At 41.3% G+C, this 21515-nt stretch overlaps 2 protein-coding genes across 2 annotated transcripts; one reads left to right on the forward strand and one right to left on the reverse strand.

Moving 5' to 3' along the window:
• Positions 1 to 5879: 5879 nt before the first annotated feature.
• LOC103712517 (flavonol synthase 1) lies at positions 5880 to 9511 on the forward strand. The gene is made up of 3 exons (XM_008799059.4): positions 5880 to 6395; positions 8553 to 8880; positions 9118 to 9511. Exons 1-3 carry the CDS (start codon positions 5929 to 5931, stop codon positions 9328 to 9330), a joined length of 1008 nt encoding a protein of 335 aa, XP_008797281.1. The 5' UTR covers positions 5880 to 5928; the 3' UTR covers positions 9331 to 9511.
• Positions 9512 to 16121: 6610 nt separating this feature from the next.
• On the reverse strand, positions 16122 to 19691 carry LOC103712516 (uncharacterized TPR repeat-containing protein At1g05150-like). The gene has a single exon (XM_008799058.4). The coding sequence runs from the start codon at positions 18719 to 18721 to the stop codon at positions 16388 to 16390; it is 2334 nt and encodes a 777-aa protein (XP_008797280.2). The 5' UTR covers positions 18722 to 19691; the 3' UTR covers positions 16122 to 16387.
• Positions 19692 to 21515: the final 1824 nt, after the last annotated feature.

Below are 21515 nucleotides of genomic sequence, written 5' to 3' on the forward strand. Positions count from 1 at the left end.
CACCTAATCCTCCAGAGGATCTGACGACCAAATACACGACTCCACCGTACTCTGTTACCATCCTTGAGCCATTAAGGCACGTGACCTCCGCAGGCCTTCGGCACCCCCTATCATTAATGCGTGTGACTCCTGCGGGCCTCCGATGCACTCAACCATTAAATGAACACGGCTCAAGATGATCTCCGGATCACTGAACCATCAAAGCGTATGGCTCTCCCTGATCACCGGTTCACTCAGCAATCAATGCACTTGCCATCTACGAACCCCAGGTCCACCACGGCCGGCGGTTGAACCACTCCAACGGGTCCGATCAACCATGACAGTTCGCTGACTCCGGTCTGATCCGGCCTTATTCTCCACAACGCCATTAATGAGCATGATCGTGCCCGATTATCACGAAAAAGACAATCTACCCTGTCACCTCCCAGGTAACATAATATCTTTCTATAAAAGAGAACCTGGGGGAAAAGGGAGGACAGACACACAAACGGATACAGAAACATTCATTCTCCTCCTTTACTCCCCTCACATACTAGCCCCCTCTGACTTAAGCTTCGGAGGGCCGGCGCCGGAGATCCCGGCCACCGGCTTTCTTGCAGGATTCTCCAGGAGGACGCCACCAGCCGACGCGCCGCCACCCACTGTTCCGGCAGCGGAGCTCCTCCCCCCTCGGTTCGCGGCCGCCCCGGGTCCAATTTTCAGCAACAATTATGATATCAAATTATTTTATAGTGATACAATTAATGTGGTATGATGATGCATGAATACTACAGAGAACAATAATTTTCAATGCAACTTCACTTCCTAGTTATCCGAGGATCCATTCCCTTAGTGATTTCTTTTGTTAATTTAATCCCTTCACCAGCCAGTTTTCTAACAAAAAAACTAGCCCATATTAAACAATATTTGAAAGGAAATAGTAATTTGGTAGTTTCCAAATCTTTTTTGTTGCCTTCTTCCAGCATGTTTTTGATGTAAAATAATAGAAGAAAAAATATGAACTAAATTGATTGCAAAATCATGATATCATAGCAAATACCATGTAAAACTGATCCATATCGATGTTCAGTTAGCATGCACCATCACCATTGGAGTATCAAAGATGGGATCAAAACGAGACAATAAGGTAGTTTTTATTATAGTCAAAAAAAAAGTATAAGGGAGGCATCAGCTCATATTCCATGTGTGAGGTACAGTAGAAGAAAAGATTTGGGAAGCCTAATCAAAGAAAGAGGCCATGCTTTTTGGTGAAGATTGAGTTATGATGCAATGCAAGTTAAAAAAATACAGCTGCCGGACCAACTTAGCCTTAATGTATAAAACCATGTATGGGATTTGTCAAAGTTTCCCCATCTATGATCTATGTCTTAAGATAGATTTCTTGATCAAAGGAAAGACAGACCGGCATCATTTTAGAAGGAAAATATATTTGATAGGGATAAATTCAAAAGGATTAGCACCTTCCTCTGAGATAATCTGACCATCAAGAAAAATAGAAACTAAGTAGTTGATCATTTGATGGAAGCTCTATAGGTTGCATTATTCCTAGTGTGGTCAACTAATATCTTATTTGACTCTGAGCACCTCTTAGAGTAGGATCCTTTGAATTTTTGCAAGTTTGATTGTGTTTTGATCGTCATGAATAGCCATGTCTAAGGGAAAGGATTAAGATTTGATTCTGCATAATTAAATCACAAAGTCTTTGTTTAATTTCAAATTTAATATTAGAATTTGTGCTTTTTTTTAGTAAAAATTGTATCTAAAAGTATATGATAAATGTCAAATAAGTTTATGTTTTGGGTTTAATAGTTTTTAGTTAATGGCGTTCTCGTCAGGCTAAGGGTTCAAATCCATTCAAATCTAATCATAAGCACCACGATCGGCCCGTGGTCAGCCTCTATGAACTCATGTTATAGTGCCTCGTAGTCCATGTAGGCTATGGGCCGAGTTTGTGCTGACATCATTTTTAACAATCCAAGACCTCACTCAAAAAGGCTAGCCGGAAGGTATTATTTAAATTTATTGATCCTATATAAGTACCTAAGATCTTCTTAACGAATAAACAATGTGAGCCTAAACATACGTATGCACGAGTCCTCACATACTCTCCTTATTCATGCTCTAACGTTCTCATCAGGCTAAGCGTTCAAATTCATTCAAATCTAATTACAAGCATCACGGTCGGCCTATAATCGGCCTCTATGAACTCGTGCTGTAATATTCTTTAGTCTCTGATACTATTTTATAAAAATTTAAGATTTTATTCAAAAAAAAATAACCGAAAAGTATCTTTTGAATTCTTTGGTCATGAAAAAGTATCCCTTAAAATAGGTATCCGAACTTTTAAATCAGTATCTGGACTCTAGACGGTCGAGAGCCCACGTACAGACATCTGGCTGTCTCTATCCATATCCAATTCCACGTACTCAAAGCAAGTTTGGAACAGAGTGAATGCTCGGCCCGGTGTCTTCTCTACAACTGTTGTCTATGTATCTCTTCTATTTTATCTGTACCCTGATTTCATCTATTTAATTAATGCATTCTCTCGGATGGATCCCTACCATGCCTTTGAAAACAAAAATCCAAATAGATCAGACTGTTAAAATGGCCATTATAATAGCACCATGGCCCAATGGCTATCATTTCCATGGTTGTGCTATGGTGCTATTTTATTATTTTTTATGAAAATATGAAAAAGATCCTAACCATTAATTAGATAAGCGTAGCTAGGATAATTGTCTCTCGGCCGATTAGGAACCACTTGCCACCTTTTTTTTTATTATTATTTTTGAAAAGTGTTCCAACTTGATTGAACCAAGTCAGATATTCTAGGCTGGGTCAGATCTAAAGCTGGCGCAGCCTAGACCTTTACTATTAAAATATATATATTTATTTATTTTTTCATTTTTTTAATAGCCTCCCCCACCCTTAATTTATTCCCCCATTCATGAACCCTATTCCTTTGTCGTCGCCTGCCTCCTTGTAGGTTCACCTCCATGCCTTCTTCTTTTCACGACCTTCACCCTCCAACCCGCTGGCACCTACCTTCCTACCTAGAGGTGCAAATGGGTTTTATCGGACCGGATCATGAGTTACTCCGACCCAACCCAGTTTCTTGTTCAGGTCCTAATATTGGATCCATACCTAATCTAATAGAAGATCAGATCAGGTCAGATCGGGTCCATAACTAAAATTTCTAACCTAATAGGTCATTTGGGTCCAGTCAAGTGGGTCCATATATAACCTGGTCCCAACCTAAAAAATTTAGGTCCAAGTCAGATCTAGGTCGGTTCCATATATAACTCGACAATGATATCCTTTGAATTTGTTAGAATTTATCTACTGCTATTTTTTCTAAACATACTAGTAGTTTTGATAAATACACATGACAAAGTTCAACGACCGCAAAGGACTCATCATGAACCCATTTTCTTCCATGTAGAAAAATTAACTCTATTTTGCCATTCGACAGTACACAAAAGATAATTTCTTAGGAAAACAATGTTCTCATTTAATGTAACCAACGTAAATTTTAATATAAAATTTATGTCATTCGACGGTACCCAAAAGATAATTTCTTCCATTTCTCTCGTCCTCGAATGCAAAAAAAAATTAGAGGAAAGGAGAGCTAGAGACGCTTAAGCACCCCTGTGGGCCCTAACAGTATACCGGATTTGGGTCGGATCGGGTCTGGTTATAGATTTATAGGGTAGGAAATCCAAAATTGCACTAAAAATCAAATGAGTCGGATTGGATCGAATTAAAATTTAGTAAACTCTAATCCGATCCAAAAATAGAATGGGTCCAATTTTAGAATCCGACCCAATATCCTGGGTCCTTTAAATTGAATTGGATCGAGTCTAAATAGGTCATGCCAGATCAGATCATGGGTCAATCCGACTCATTTGCATCCTTATTCCTACCGATTTGCCTCTATTCATCATCACCCACAGCTCCATGGCAAAGGCAGTCTCATCTGCCTTCTCCATCCCCCTTGTTTTTTTCTGAAAAAAGAAACTTCTCATTTCAGCCACGCAGACTACGGTTGCTAATGGACGAAATTGGACCAACCACATTAAGTGGGATGGTCAGAGCCTTTTTCCCGAGTAAAAGACGATTTTACCTTTTGGGGCACCGTAGAAATTGCCAACCTAGAATTCTCTCCTTTTCTTTTTTTCTTTTTTTTTTTTTTTCTCCTTACAATCTAGAATTCTCTTCAGTGCACCTTTCGCGCTACAGTAGACTGAGCTACCGTTTTTTTTTTTTTAAATATGGCTAAAACAGGTATTTTATATATTACGGATATGAATACACCCAGTAAAATAGGCAAACAAAAAATCTCAAAATATACCTCGCATCTCACCCTCCCCAACCCATAGGGTGCCTTCTGAGTGGCTCGCTACATATGCCACTACCGAGTCCGCCGTCCCATTAGCCTCATTATACCTGAAATGTAATACCCTTCCTCACCATCAACCAAATATTACGGAGCAGAGGATAAACTCCTCCATCACTATTCGGGCTCCTTCGGACCCAGCTGATCACCGTAGCCGAATCACCCTCCAAGAGGATGGAGTTCGCCTGAATCATATGCCGCGCATAATGCAATCCCATCCAGGCCGCTCGTAACTCTACTCCTAAAATCGAGGTGTTGAAGATCTAACACCCCCGCTGCCACCACATTGGAACTCGGGCCCCTAATAACAAATCCGGCCCCTCCCCTCCTGCCTCTATCGAGAACTGAGCCGTCAAAATTGACTTCGAGGAAACTCGAGGGTTGAGGCTCCCAATTGAAGAAAACCGTCAAAGAAGTTGCTGAAGCAATGTGGGGGCTCCAAGTATCCCGAGCTGTCAAATGTATGTAATCTAAACCTGCATGGAGAATCTCTGTTGCCTGTGTCCGAGCCCGCTCCATCACGAGTCGTAGGGACAGACTGAGCTCGCCAAATATCCGAGCGTTCCTGGCTATTCATACATGATAAGCTATGCAAACGCCCTAATAGCCATACGACGCATTTGAGGGGTACCAGACCAATGCTGAACCTCCTTCCAGAAAGTGGTCCCTCCGGCTCCAAGTATCCTCCCGGATCTTGGACAGCCTCCATGTCCCCCTCGCCCACATACACTGGAATAGCACATGGTCCACCGACTCGTCCACCTCACAATCCAGGCACAAAGGAGGAATGCCAATTCCTTGTCTGGCTAGTACAGAACTCGTCGGCAAACATTCCTAGGCTATCTTTCAAAAAAAAATAGTGCAACTCTCTTGTGTAGCTCGAACCCCCATACCCAAGCTGCAGTCCATACCGCGCATCCTTGCCTCTGCAAATTCGCGCATGGTTAGGCCACACCGGTACATTAACCCGCGGACTCGCATCTCGCACGCACCACACATTATACCATCGTAGGCAATTTTTCGGAAACATCACCATTGCTGCGTTACATCAAGCTTCTAGGAGATAACTGGACCTTCCCTGCGGTGCATACGCAGAACACGCAGAGGATCCGAACTCCATCAAAAATTCTCATAAAGGCTGTCTTTTCTGCAACGAGTACCCACCATGAATGTCTGTACGATTCACCTCCCGTTCGTCAACATGAACGTGACCCGCATGACGTTGACATTCATCCATGCTATTTTGTTGCAGTACGGGAGTGACATTTGCTCGGGGTTGGTTGCACTTATCGAGTGAACAAGCTAGCTTCATCACACGTCAGCTCGAGCCCCGTCACATAAGGATCCAAAATGACCCACTCCCATCTCCCGTTTACCTTTTTTTTTTTTTTTTGGTTAACTTCTCCCGTTTTACTTTTACCCCGCCACTTCATCTGCCAAAACCCGCAAGGCGGGACCTATATGTATCACTAGGATTGGTAGTCCCTCCCTCCCTGCATTCACCGGTTACTCTTCTCTCCAACGTATGCCAAATGGAGGACGAGAGGGTGCAAGCCATCGCGTCCCTGAGCAAGGCCCTGGACACCATACCTTCGGAGTTTATCAGATCGGAGCACGAGAGGCCCGGCACCACCACGTTCCACGGTCCGGCCCCGGAGATCCCCGTCGTGGATCTCGCGGACCCTGACCGTGACCGCGTGGTTCAAGCCGTGGTGAAGGCCGGCCAGGAGTGGGGAATCTTTCAGCTCGTAAACCATGGGATCCCAGCTGAGGTGATCAAGGAGGTGCAGCGCGTGGGAAGGGAGTTCTTTGAGCTTCCCCAGGAAGAGAAGGAGGCATACGCCATGAAGCCAGAGTCGGAAACCTTGGAAGGGTACGGATCCAAGCTGCAGAAGGATTTGGAAGGAAAGAAGGCTTGGGTGGACTTCTTCTTCCACAATATATGGCCGCAGTCTCGCGTTAACCCCAGCATCTGGCCCAAGAACCCGCCGTCTTATAGGTTTGAATTCTCCTGGATATTATGATGAATTGTTCTAATGCTATATAATATGCCATAATAATCATCATCTTTTTATCTGTTATTATAAATATTTATTTTAACTATATAATATGTGTTTCTGTTTGTCTGCATCTACTGTCTACGCCGTTCTCCTTTCATGCTTTCGCTCCCTATATTTCTCCTATCATGTTAAAGCATGGTTATTGACGACCGTATGCCGAAGGGATCGGTGACTGCATGTTATAATGGCTATATAAAAGTTAATATAATAGTATTATTTATGGTCGAGACTCGAGACAGCGAGGCTATCATAATAGTATTTTAAACGGTCAAGGCAGTAGGGTAGACGTAGTTTTCAGTTAGATCCGATGTACCAGCGGATCGTTGGTGGATCGGTCCAACCAACAAACCCCTGCGGGACAGAGGACGTGTAGATATTTTAGATTTTTGTTGCTGACAATCTATTTATGTGTGGCTGTGGACTCGTGACCGCCCACGGCCGATCCAACATATCACACGCTAACCCCCGTGGCGCCCGTGCCGCTTGCCATGCCGGGCTCTCGTTTCGTGTTCCACGCCGGCCTTTGGCTTATATGGTGCAAGCATGCATGGCCCCAGACTCATTTGGTTCACAAAAAACATTTTTTCTTCTAGAAATATTATTTTTAAAAAAAAATCCTGAAAAAAGAATACCTGGAAAAATATTTTTGATATGTTTGGTTGACAATGAAAAAGTGACATATTTCCATAGTGCTTATGTTTGGTTGACCATCCACTTTTATATAAAAGTTATATGTAATTCCTATTATACCCTAAATAAAAATTAAGTCTTTAATGCCTCTTTAATGCTGAAGGGTTTTTTTGGAAAAAAATAAAAATAGAGTGATTTCTGGCTCAAGGAAAAGTAACTTTTCCATGTTTCTCATGGGAAAGACTTTTCCATGAAACATGGGAATCATATTCTCATGAGAATACAACTTTTCCGTCTCTCTCTTTTGAAAACTCCATCCAATAAGAGGCATCTCATTATTTTTTCATTGACTACACTTTTCCCCCCTTCTTTTTCCATGAATCAAACGAGCCCCACGTGTTTGTTGTATATGGTCCCGTGTATGCAACCTGCGGAAGGGTTGGTCCCTTACTTTTATAGGACCGTTGATCTAAGCAATGATCGATTTTTTTCTTCTTTAGGCAACTCTCTTTTCTAGGGTTGTGTCTTTAGAAGAAGAATTTCCAATTGGATCATGTAACCCTCGTTCCATGACTTATGCAAGTAGAAAATAAAAAAAAGTTAGAATTGCTTTAAGATATACACGTTACGTTTTGATTTTTAGATTTTTTTTTGTTTAAAAGGACGTTAGAGAAAATATAGTAAAATAAGAAGTCCGTCCTATACGATATTTTTAAATATGCATACCACAAGACGAACTTTTGTTCAAGAAGTGGTTGTGATGAATAAATATATTTTTTTTTTACATCGGCAACTCACACTAATCTCATATGAGTATAATCGGCACAATCAAAAGAAAGAAAACTGCTTAAGGGTGTAGGAGCATCCAACTCTCGTGTCCAAAAAATCTTTCCGGTACATATGGGCAACCTGAAAGAAAACACACTGGCTCGCCAACTATCAGATGTCGCTAAAGAGTGGGTGCTCTGCTTCTCTCGGCAAAAAGTCCAATGCATCTTATACCTTGCAATTATCTCTCCAATCAAATAATAAAAACCTCTAATTAAATAATAAAAACCTCTAATTCTATGAAATAAATCCACCCCTCTAAGAGAACACAAATAAGTTCTAGTTATTCCTTTAAAACTTATTTTAAATAAAATAAGGATTTCAACAACTAGACCATATTTGGTTTATAGAAATGAAAGGTTCAAAATAAGTATCAGTTAATTTACATAAGAAGCATAAATTTTAGTAAACATTATATTATCATATAATAACATAATATTAGTATAATATTATAATGTTAATATTCCAGTAGCTTTACCGATAAGATCACTGTAGCCATTGTAGTCCCAGATTTGTGTGCAGTTGATATGTTGATGAGACAAGTAGTGCACTATTTTATTTATTTATTTTTCTGGTACATGCTGCCCTTTCTCTGACCTTCCTTTCTTGCTCCTTTCTTTTGCGTGCTGCGAAAACAGAAAGGCTAACGAGGACTACACCAAATGCCTGCTGCGAGTCGTTGATGAAGTGCTGGCGAGTTTATCACTGGGTTTAGGGTTGGAGGAGCAGGTTCTGAAAGAAGCACTTGGCGGAGAGGATCTGGAGCTACTTCTCAAGATTAACTACTACCCACCGTGCCCTCGCCCGGACTTAGCTTTGGGGGTTGTGGCCCATACTGATATGTCTGCGATCACCATGCTCGTGCCCAACGAAGTCCCTGGTCTGCAGGTGTTCAAGGATGGCCATTGGTCGGACGCCAAGTACGTTCCCAATGCCATTGTCGTCCACATTGGTGACCAGATTGAGGTAGCATATTTCCTCTACATATCCTCATTTTAGCTTAACATAATGTTCTCATAATAATTTATATAATGCGGTTTTGATTCAGTATCTAAACAGTACAATCAAAAAAATTATTTGCATTGCGAGTTGAATGGCTATTTAGCCTTTCTACTACGTATAGTTCAATTTTTTTTGAAGGAACTATTGCTTCTTTTTGGCATTTGATTCCTCCATGTTTTTATTTGACATTATCTGATATAGATTGTAAGCAATGGGAAGTACAAGAGTGTGTTGCATAGAACAACTGTGAACAAGGAGAAGGTGCGCATGTCGTGGCCGGTGTTCTGCTCGCCACCGGAGGAGATGGTTGTTGGTCCTTTGCCCCAGCTTGTTAGCAATGAGAGCACTGCAAAATATAAGACCAAGAAGTACAAGGACTATCGATATTGCAAGATCAACAAACTGCCACAATAAATAATTTCTAGCTATGTTAAGGTCGTGCTTCCTGTCCCTATGCTTGAATATTTGTGCTGCTTAAAGCCTCACGAAGTTTCAGAAATGGAACCACGTACTGTAATAACACCAAGATGCCTGCTCTTTTTAATCTCTCTTATTGAAGAAATACCTTAATTTGAGGGGTTTATATATATTCTTTCGTTCCCTATTTAAACAGTACGTGGGATATGGCCTTCCGTTCTTGTATTAAAACAAGAAAAGAATATTTCAAACAGTCTTCTAACAAAGCAGACCATGGCGTTGTACTTGGCGTCCTCAGTTCTTGGAAGGTTGAACGTAAAAGACACAGCTACTACAATTGCTCTGCAGTTTAGAACTTGAACATCGACAGCACCACATAGTGTGTGCCTTAAATGATTTTAGAAACCAAAGTGGATTATTGGAAACATGGACGTAAATGGTTTCCAGGGAGTTCTTTGCGAGCATTTTTTTTAACGGGTTATCGAGTGTAACTATGATCAAGTTTATCCGAACAACACATCTCTCACAACCGAATGCTATCTACAATCTATGGAACCATTCATGAGTCTCTTGTACCCAAATTCCCTGGCATGATGACTATTCCACCCTAGAGAATTGTTGTTCTGTGCTCAATTAATCTTTTCTATTAATCAAATTTTCAGTGGTTTGTTTCTCTAACAATGAGTAACTTCCCTTATTTGCTTCCTTTCTTGCATGTTGTCGTCCTGTTAGAAATTTGAAGTCTTTTTACCAAAGCAAAGTTGAACCTAGTGCCTAATCAACCTATTTCTATCAATCAACTTGATTGATCTCGTATGCTATCTACCAAATCAGAATAGTTTTCAAAAAACATTTTTTTGGCACATCTAGTTGGACACTAGTAGGATAGAATGCCAAAGAAAAGCTCTACAGCAGTAAGCTAAGGGGAAACTTTCTAAAGGAATGATCATACAAAAATGTTGATGCCTCGATTAATAAACATCACAAGCATCTTAATCAAGACGATCTAGTGGTAGTTGACAAAAATGATAAGGAAAGAACTTCCAGCTCATAGAAGGAAGGAAGTTCTACGATTACAAGGCTATGAAGAGGCTGAAGACTCTCAGCAAGGCCGAAACCTGACTGAAGGAAAAAAGCGAGTCTCTGAGACTGATCCCAAAAGCCAGAAGGTAGGTAGAAACATTTAAAGTGTCACTTGATGATACTTCAATAAGAGAGATTGGCCATGTGGTAGCTCAAGCAATTCAAAAATTTCTACAAGCCATCTTAGATTCTCAAAGAGACCTCTGGAGGGGATCAAAGCACTAATGAGACTGAAGTGATCCAAGCTATAGAGGGAAGCATTGATAGAACAGGCTGAGGTCAATCAAAATGATGTCAGGAGGCCTATTCAACCAGGGCATAGAAGGCAAAGAATAGATAACTATGAACTTGATGATGAAAATTTAATTTTCCTATATATTAAACCACGATAAGATTTTGAGATGAAAGACAACTAGGTGGTCAGCAATTTAGCTACAAATCGTGGATTCTTGGATGATGTTCGGTCCACAGATGGGCTGAATGAAGATTAAGACATTAGATCAGCCAATCTTCGAACGGCCATGTCTCGATGAGTACATAGCATGTGTGCTAAGTTGGCTTGATAAATTAGCCATGTAGCGCCTAGTTGTCAGGACATAACATGTGTTCCATCCTACGAGAGAAGTTTGCTTGATAATTTAACCATGAACCATAATCTTTATTTAACCATAATCTTCTTGAATTAGTGGTTGAATAGTTTCAGAAGTGGTGGATCCACCATGAATAAAAGGCAACAACAAAAACAAAAAGAAACAGCTTCACTCTGTCTAGCACATCAAATAGCACTACTTTTATTGCAAATGTAGATAGTCTTCTATCTTAGGTTAGACATCCATCAATAATGAATGATTTGCCCTACTCTAGGGACCTAGGTTAGTTTCAGTCGAACTTGGAGGATCGGGGTGCACACAAACTAGCCTTCAATGGCTCTTTAGGGTTTAAATTAATTTTTGATGCTGAATGCTCATCTTGCCTTCAAGGGAGTTGTTTGAATCTTGTCGAAACAGAGAGGATGTCTATCCTAATCGATTCAATTGACAAAATTCTTTAATTTTCATCGATGGTCCATATCTTGCCTTTGAAGCACAGCCCTCATGTTTGTGGGGTGGGATAAATGGAATTCAGTAGAATTAGAGGAGTAAATGCATCACTTGTTCCTATCATTTAATGGTAGAGACTAGTCTTGTATTTATGCTTAATTTACACATCAATAGAAAATCCACCAATAATGTTTGGATCTCAAGAGGGGCCAAAGGACACTCAACCTCCTCCTTGGAACGAGGAAAGCATATTACAAGCCTTGGGACAACAAAAACGAAGCCTTTTTCATTTTTTTACTTATCAGCTTTAGTCTTTCTCAGAGTAAGCTTCAGAACACCTCTAGGAGGTCTAAGCGATTTAATCATCATGCATCATTCCTTACATCTACGTCATTCTCTAGTTGATTTCGTGCAAGCAAGCAACACCAGATTTAAGTTCAGATCATTAAATTTGCCTTCACAGTGAATTAGGATTGGAATCTGTAATTCTAAACCTAGAATTCCATTTTATTTGCTGTCCTACCACATCATGACAATAGTTTACATTAGCTAGAGAGTAGATTTCATCACATCTGCATATGTTGCATATTTAAGGTTCCCCAGAGCTGCATCAATACCAAATGAAAAAAAGAACGAAAATAACTAGAGCATACATACAGACACTGTGTGTGCATGTCATAACCACTGTTATCCATATGCTATCCATCTACCATATACTGTTCCCCATAATGCCTATCTTATGTGGCCGACTGTACAATAGTTTTATTACATTGTTTACCTGGACCTGCTTATCATAATTAGCCTGCTGTACAAATGTACATATTCATGTATAGGTCACTGAAGTTGTATAAATAGGTGCAGAATTAGCCTGTTGTTCCTTCCTATATGCCCTAAAGAACATGTTGTCAAGTGTCCACTTAATGAAGTAATAGTTTCTTTGCATTCTACTTCCTCCTCGATAAACTGATACTAAAGTGTTTGACTATCTAATATTGGTTAACTGATTATTAGCTATACATGTAAGCAAATTGCTTAGATAATTTCACAGTATATAATGCAAGAGCAAGAATGTTGGAGTAAAGTATAGCATAAAGTTGGGTTTTGTAAATAGTCACCCTTTTCAATAGATATACTCCTAATGATTCTTCGTTCAAATAATTTTTTTTCAGAAAGAGAGACAAAAAAGTGGGAGTTCAGTTATTCATTCGCACATACTGAGAACAAACGCAGATAGCTAGCAGAAACTAAAGTCCCAACGATTTCATCCACTGATGGGATTGTATCCATCCATCCATTGACCCCACAGAAAATCTAGTCCACCCTATTTAATTTCTGAACATAGCATGAGTTCTGATAAGTAACAACAGGATGAGCAGTGAAGTATAGTTAGGGCATGTGTTTAATGGCAAAACCAAACATACCAGTTTTTAATTTGCATCGAATAATATTTTTTAACATGAAACTGGGAGCAATATTTTGGAAGATAATACTGGTACAAGCAAGAACAGTATAAACTGGAAAAAAAAGGAGAAAGATAATATCGAAATCATTATCAATTTTCAAAATTTTTTACAAGGTGATCATCCATCAAATAACAAAGCAGAGAAGCACATTTAATATTATTTTAAGTGGAAACGTCCTATGATGCTTATCTGGCTGATGATCCTTAGAAAGAAAGTACAGAAATGAAAGATAAAGATAATGACAGACTCAATGGCATTACCATGAAATGCTTCCCTGAGCTGATGTTTGATCACTATGGAGAAGCAGACTACACAAGTATATTCGTCAGCATCATAATTCACAGTATAAATCCCTCTGCTTTCATGCTTCCATTAATTATCATCATCTTCACATCCTAGTAGGCAAAATGGATATGAGAGAAGGTTATAAAATATTTTAAGACTATAAATTTGCTCTATGACGAAAACATTGTGGAAACTTTGTGTATATACAATGCAGAAGGTAGAATCAGAATCGGACAATTTTAAAGCAAAATAATAAGTACAAACACCACTAAACAAGATAAAAGTACAGTTCTCACAATTATTCAAGTTAAAAACTATACTTTCTAGTCATGTCAACGATGGAAATTAGTTAAAAGCATCATGTAGATCACAGCAAAGATCAACAAGATGATTCAGTGTTGTTCAGAAATGTGACGGCTGATTGCATGCGCCCTTATTTCCACAGCCCTCCATGAAAAACTGAGAAATTTACTTCGTCCATCATGGCTGATACTGCCTCCTCTACACCATAATTATAAGTGGAAATATGGGCCATTCCCTTATTAGCACTTGATGACATGCACGGGGGAGTTACAATGAATACAACCTATGGAAGGAGTGTGAAACAGGTACTCATTCAATGCTTAAGTGGCCCAAAAGTCCATTTTTTGTTCTGTTGAGCACCCAAATCATAAGGAAATATTGCTTAGTGAGTGATTAACCCCTTTGAGGTCATTACTTTAGGATCAATTTAAATACTCATAATGTTCTTATTATCTAATCAAATCATCAATTTCATATCTCTTTTGAGCTTTATCATGTCAGAGCCAACATTCCTCTCAATCTTGTTCCATTACTTGGCAATAATTTGGGAATCTTCATATGCCCCATCCTTACACTGGAGATAATCCGAACACATAAAGAAGAGAGATATTTTAAATAAACAAAAAAACAAGAATGAATCATCGCAAATCTAGTGTGAACCTTCCATCTTCTTGATTTTTGTTTGACATAAACAGTAACAGTGCTTTGCTTAACACTTTTACGATAACCATAACCATCCAGCTTTGTCGCAACAATTTGGGCTGTGTTTTTTAAATCCTCGTTAAGCAAGCATTCCTATCCAGCTGCATGCTTAACATTAATAGAGATAATAAATGGTACTAAATAGTTAGTTATTTAATTTACCAATGTTAATATATTCTATACAGGATATACAGTCAGCTTAGAGTTTATATCAAGAGAAGAAGTAAAAAGGACATCTCTGTATCAGAATAAATATATCATGATGTGTATGGAAACACTATTCCTTCCATATTGGAGCAGGGGAAGGACATGAATACTTGCGTCTTCAAACAACTAATGCCTGCACACTCGCAATAAATAACTCTCGACAGCAAAAAGTAGCTGGAATCTCTAGGGTGCTCTGGGCATTTGAACTTGAAAATGAATTATGTGGGCCCTAATAAGGGACAGTGTTGTAATATATTACAATGATTTGCAGTCAAGAAATTATAATGCACATTACACATTGGCATATGATGGATGCCATCTTATATGAACAAGCCTATGAAGCACTTTACTCAAGAAGTTACTTGACAATGCTGCTGAAATGGTAAAGACTATTTTAATTCATACAACTAGCTCTAAATTTTTACAGTATTATAAGGACAAGAGATTTATTGAGAGAGAAATCTATGAACAGCATCATCCTTGTCAGCAGCTGCTTCCATCATTTTCTCTCTTGTCTTAAAATAAATCTTGCCTTCCATAGCTTAGTTATATAATCAAAACTTTTAGAGCTTGTTTGGATATTCCTACAAAATTAGGCTGAAAATCCTATGAGAATTGGGTCTGTTGGTCCATCTGGCTTATATTTTCTAATAGCTTGTTCAAACCCAGCTCAGGTCCTAGCCATTAGGCTGTAAGAAGAAAAAAAAATCTATGGAAGTCTTTTTACTTCTTTCCACAGGATTTGGGCTAGGTACTTTTGGTTGGTATAGGACTATGCTTAAATAGACAATTCAATTCATGAATCGTGTAGGATTTTCAATCCAATTATGTAGAAATATCCAAATACACCTTTAGTTGTTTTGCATTTCTAAGAGTCCTATCATTTCTCACTTTTAACACATCAATTACAAATTCAAAAAAAAAAACTTAAAAATACTGGCATATATGTTGTAGTACTTGATATGTCTCGAAATTGACAATAGGCAATATGGCAGACCGACCAATCAGAGCTCGCCATGAAACCCTCGATCAACCGATCAAAACCTGCCACATGGCCAACCCACAGGTATGCAAAGAAACCTTTGAATTTCAAATTTTCTCCCCAGTTGGCGACACTTAAGCCACAATCGCAAGATATTTCCTTAACCGTATAGGTGAGATGCGCAAAGCGTGATACATGAACAAACCATCCATGCGACCTTTGGTACGTGCAATAGGCTACCAAAAATGGCTGATTCACATGCTCGAATCCCTCGATGACTGACACCGACCCTCGCCTATATAAACTATACCCAAAGAACCCTCCAGGTAAGTATTCTCGAGCCCTTTTACGCCTTTATGTTGTCGCTTTGCCGCTCTTACAACACCTCCATTGTTTCTTAAGAATTTGTATGGTTTTAGCCATCAGAAGGTTCCCCATTAGACACTTTCTGGCAAGAAGATTTTTTTAGCTTTATTGTTTCAGATTGGATACAGCATTGAAGCAAAGGTTCGAGCACGATCTCCTCTTCTGAATATCTTCTCGGGAGCGACCAAAGTTGGAGCTATAGCCATCCGAGCACAGCAACTACGACCTCGCCACTTTAGAGGCACATTGCGACCTTTAGCCGACTTGTACATTCTAAACAACCAATCGTTCGAGCCTTCTAGCAACTCAGCCAGCTCGACATTTTGATCGGGCCAATTCCAGCGGCAACAATACCAATGGAAATAGAAGATCAAAAAGAAATCTAACATAACAGATTAAGAATAACAGAGTATTCGAATCACCATTACATATCTCACCGATGAGCATTAATGAAGAAAAAAATTATGTTACTTGCGTGCACTCTATGGAAAAACGATCTACTTCCGTAGATGGATAGTTTACGGGGGCATAAGTTGCCAATTAGACCTGCTCGCTGCCTACTCCGTGCAACATATGCAGGCAAATGATTGGATCTTCAGCACTTGATGTAGCAGAGCCTTTAATTACATAAGCTCACACTTGTGGTTCTTTGGATGTAAAGTAAAACATGAGCAGTTCTCTCTCATGGCTTCCGTCAAGTTTCCATACTCTCTGAACTCATAATCCTCCTGCTTGCAATTAGAAGGCACCTTCCCTTCACTGTAGCAACGACTGCAGAGGTTGAAATGGCACCGCGTCTCTTTAAATATAGACCCTACGATCGGATACTGACACATAAAACAGGTACGCCGACCATGGCGAATCCGGTCACCAGTTTCGAGCTTCACCAACGTATCTAAAATGCCAAAACCCCGGTTTGGATCATCAAACATCTCGACGAACTCACGGAAAGAGATCCTCGAGACATCAGACACGTCACGCACTTCAATCACGTCACTAGCATCATGCGAAGGGATATAAACGGCCCTCAGCAGCTTAATGTAAGCAGCTGCATCAGATCTTCTGATTTCAGCCATGTCCTCGTCGTTGGGTCGCCATCGAAGTGCATCAAAGGCCACCCTTTTCCGCTTGCCGGCGGGGCCCGAGCAGATCGGCGCGAGCACGGCAAAGAACATGCCCAAATCCACCCGGGCAGAGGCGGAAGCATCCATGGCGGAGAGAACCTTCTCATTGATTGCTTTGAACGCCTCTTCGAACATCTCGCCTTTGAGAAAGTGAAGCATCTTGTGGACAATTGCTTCCAAGGCAACCCTGCGAACAGATTTCTCAGGGACACCGCAAACGGAATAGGATTTAGGGGCATCATTCTGATTCAATTCCTTCTCCAAGAAATCCACGTCGCAGCAGCTCAGCCTTGTGAGCTTTTGGAAGGCCCTGATTTCCAGCGCATCAGCCAAGTCCTGTCGCGCCACAGACTCCAACCCCACCATCCTGAAGTTGGAAGGATCCACCAAGCGAAAAGACTCATCCCCATTCGCCTTGGGCTGTGTCTTCTTCTTCTTCTTCTTCTTCTTCAGCTTCTTGAGGTGGGTAATTGCATCATAGACCTCCACTCTCTTTGTCATCTTGAAGGCCTCCTTAAGTGCCTTCCTGGCCTCCTCAGCCTCCCCGGTGCCTAGCAGCGACACCGCCTTGTTCAGCTGCGCCCGCCAGTGGTTCGGGCAAATCGTCAGGACCCTGGTGTGCATCTCTGCGGCTCTTGCGAACCTCCCCAAATACATAAGCAATCCTCCAAGATTATACAACGCATCCACATGCCCGGGCTTCAAATCGATGGCCTTCTGGAACTCCTGCACCGCCCTCTCGTCCTCCCCCAATGCATGCAGGACCGAGCCGAGATCGCAGCGGGCGTCGGCGTAGTCCGGCCTCAACATGACCGCCTCCTCCAACGCCTTCTTGGCATCCTGGTACTCGCCGACACCGAAAAGAGCGCTGCCGAGGAGCTTCAGAGCTCTGAAATGGGCGGGGCAGATAATGGCCGCCTCTCGGTAGTGGTCGCAAGCACCAAGGAGCATCCCCTCCCCTTCCATGGAAACGCCGAGATTAACATGGATCTGGGGGAGGAGATGAGCCCATCGGTCCACCCCGGCCTCGGCGGCCTCGAGAGCGACCAAGAGCTCCTCTCTAGCCTCCGCGTGCCTGCCGAGGGCGCAGAGGGAGTTCCCGGCGTGGAAGTGGGAGCGGGCGTCGCCGGGCTGCAGCTCGCTGGCACGGCGGAAGCTGGCCAGGGCTTCCTGGTATAGCTGCTGCTCGTAGAGTGCTCGACCAATGGCCATGTGGCCGTCGAACGCCTCTTCCTGTAGTACAGCCGTGTCGGCGCGGTCGCGCAGAGCGGCAAGCTCCTTGAGGAAGAGGACATAGTGGGGCCCGCTCTCGTCCCAGAGCACCGGCCTCTCGGCGGAGTCGCTGGAGCCGAGATCGCGGGACCACCCGGAGTCCGAGAAGCTAGTGAAGCTATTGCTTTCTCGGGGTAGCTTCGCGTCCTTGTGCTTTTGCTTAGAGCGGAGGCGGTTGATGAGGATCTCCAGGTCGTCGAGGATGCCTGAGGTGGACTCAGACACGACGCGGTGGTTAGGGTCGGGGGAGGCGGCGGCGGCGGAGGAGGAGGAGGGGGCATGGAAGGAGAGGGCTTGGAAGTCGCGGTCGACGTCGCCGGCGCCGTCGTCGTAGGTGCGTCGGAGGCCATCGAGTGTGAGGCCGGGGCCGGGGATGGTGAAGTCGGCGTACGTGCGGAAGACCTCGTCGAGGATGGCGCTGAGCTGCTCGTCGGAGAACTTGACGTAGGGGTTGACGGCAACCACGAGGTCGGCCATCTCCTCCCGGTCGAGCCCGCCGTCGCCGTTGGCGTCGAACCTCTCGAAGATTTGCTTCACCCGCTCAGTCCGAGACAACTCCATCCCCTCTCTCTCTCTCTCTCTCCCGTCCCTGGCTCACATTCCTCTTTATTTTCGAAATGTGAAGAGAACGGCAAGAGAAGGGAGGGAGGGTCGAGGAGGTGAGAGAAACTGAAGAGGTTGCCATTGCAGGGGTGAATGTTATGGAAGAGGTTTGGTGTTCCGTTTCGAACATCATTGATGTGTACCAAGCAGTGGTTACCGGATCTGATTGAGCGGTATGTTTTTTGTACGGCTGAGATTTTAGTGAATGTTCTGATGCTGTTTCGCACGGTGCAGGAAATCTGGGGATGGAAAGCTTTAACCGTCATTTTGGTCCGTGCCAACGGTGATATCTTGCTGTTGCGACGGAGGTTTCCTTTTTTGTTGTTCTATTTTTGCAGCTAAAAGCTGGCACGCAGGGAAACGAGGGGCTAAGCGCAGATGAGGGAAACGGCCAAGGGTTTCGGGGAAACGGATTGCACGGTAACATGCAAACGTTCGTAGCGCTAGAAAAACTCAAAAAAAAGACGGTAAAAAAGACCGTGGGGATTTGACCACGACAGGTGTCCAAATTCTGGGAGAGATGATAAACACTGAAAGAAGATGGACGGACGAGATTGGATATTCTCCTGATGTCATCAAAGTGCTGTCAGAAATTGTCCCGCTTGGTGGCCTTGGCTTGGCAAATTTCGCGCTTGTCTCTGTTTCTGTGGGCCTTTTTGTGTCCGGCTGATCACATCATGTAAAACTTTGGTGTTCGACCTTGCCGACATGAGCAACGTCAGGATGGAAACTGGAGAGCTCATGATTTGGCCGACATGAACCGTTGAAGATGGTAAAAAATATGAATTTATGCCGTAAAATCTGACAATAACTGCGGTTCTTTGAATTTTATTATTCAAGAAATAAAATATCCAGGATCATAGAGTAATTAGAAGATTTTTAATTTAGAAATAATTACGTGGCCTCACTGACTATACTGCGTGTGGTAGATGAAGGCCCAGCCCAACTAATTAGGTCTTTACTGTGCACTAAATGCCATTAATTAGGCTTGGGCTGTAGACACAGTGACTCCTCTTCTAATTGATTAGTCCAAAATGGCATTACAGAAAATACCGAGACCAAGTACCTTGGCCAATACTATAGTCTGATCGACCAATATATACTATATCAACACGCAAAGACTCATATGAAATCTTCCCTCTCATATCTTTTTAAAGATGCCACAGCAAAAGCTTCGTCCAAGGATGGCCAAGTCTCTCTTACTCTTTAACAAAAGCAAATTATTATTATGTTGAGACCAAGGCTCAACCAATTTAACATATGCCATGCCGACATCAAATTAATAAAAAAATATTTAATGGGATGGAGTTTGCACTTACCTTCAAGATTTTTTAAGGTTGAAATACATTTTGCCTTATAAAACTGGTTTAGCTTAAAGCCTGATATGGCCACCAGGCATGTTCATACTGTATCAAAAAAAAAAAAAAAAAAAAGGCGAGTTGAAAGTTTCTCCTACCAAATTTTATTCTTATACTTCTATTTCATAGTTTATAGAATATTAGTACATCACAAGGAGCACGATGTTGTAATCTTTCCTTAATCATTGTACAGATATACTCTTTAAAGAATATGACTCATATTCATTCCAACCTAAGATATCACATCTCCCTCTCTCTCCATTTTAATGCTATCTAAAATTTGTTGATGGAATGTCTATTGCATGCCTCTCCCACCACTGTATGCCTATCTACCCTTTATTTTTGCGCCCCCACCCCACCCCCCCTCCTGTTCTCCCTCCATGAAAAAAAAAACCAAAACAATCTCTCCATCAGTCTCCTCTCAACCTAATTTGTTATTTTTTTAATATAAGGTTGAAATAAGAAGATAGTGAAATGAAATGGATAAATGTATTAATAAATACCAGCCGGTTATTCTTATTGCTCTTAGGAAAACTAGACACCTACTGGATTCCAAGCTTAAAAAAATCAAAAATCCTACAGCAAAGAAAGATTTGATTTTTATTAATTCTACTTTTACATAGTTTTTAATTTAGGAGTACAGCAATACAAGTAACAAGCCTCTCCAATTTAGACATAGAACCAACATGCTTTTTCTGGAAATTGAGAGTTTATATAAATTGATAGAAACCCCTTGTGACCAGATCTTGCTTTAACTAAGCAATGTTTGTTCTCTGACTATTTTGAAGCTGAACATACAAGTGTAAGAGAAGTTGACCTTACTGAAACAAATCATAAATCAATCCCCTCCCTTGATAGCCCAATATTCATGTTCAGTTCCGAAATCCAAACCAGCTGGATACAAATTATATACTACACAATCTAACTCCAACTAAACGTGAATCCCATCCAGACTCGACACAAATCATATGGTTCAGATGCTAGACTTGCAATCAAGCATTTAGATATTTGTTTGGGCATCCTCATGACCTATGTAATCATGGTAATTAACAAAGTGAAAAATGCAAAGCACATCCATAGCAGCATACACCAAAAGTATATGATGAACCCTCTTGGAACAAGTTACATGCATGTATGTACCTCAACCAATGCCCTAATCAAAGAAGGCAGAAGTGGCTATTTTATTTTAAAGTGCATGCATGTCTGGTGTTGCTTAAAAAGGATACTTTTGTAACTCTCAATATATATATATATATATATATATCTTAGAAAAAATAAGTGTTTGTGCATAATATCTTAAAAATATGTTCGTCGTAGGAACTAGTAAATATAGTTTCTGATGAAAAGGAATTAAGAACAGAAGCAAAGTGGCACAACCATATTTGCGAGCTTCT

Source organism: Phoenix dactylifera, chromosome 15 (assembly GCF_009389715.1).
Source record: "Phoenix dactylifera cultivar Barhee BC4 chromosome 15, palm_55x_up_171113_PBpolish2nd_filt_p, whole genome shotgun sequence".
Taxonomy (NCBI): Eukaryota; Viridiplantae; Streptophyta; class Magnoliopsida; order Arecales; family Arecaceae; genus Phoenix; species Phoenix dactylifera.

Excerpts from the sequence above, each read along its gene's own strand:
- LOC103712516 (XM_008799058.4), bottom strand. The coding sequence starts at position 18,721 with ATGGAGTTGTCTCGGACTGAGCGGGTGAAGCAAATCTTCGAGAGGTTC.
- LOC103712517 (XM_008799059.4), top strand. The coding sequence starts at position 5,929 with ATGGAGGACGAGAGGGTGCAAGCCATCGCGTCCCTGAGCAAGGCCCTG. Across the intron at positions 6,396-8,552 it reads AAGAACCCGCCGTCTTATAG|AAAGGCTAACGAGGACTACA; the intron begins GTTTGAATTCTC and ends CTGCGAAAACAG. Across the intron at positions 8,881-9,117 it reads ACATTGGTGACCAGATTGAG|ATTGTAAGCAATGGGAAGTA; the intron begins GTAGCATATTTC and ends TATCTGATATAG.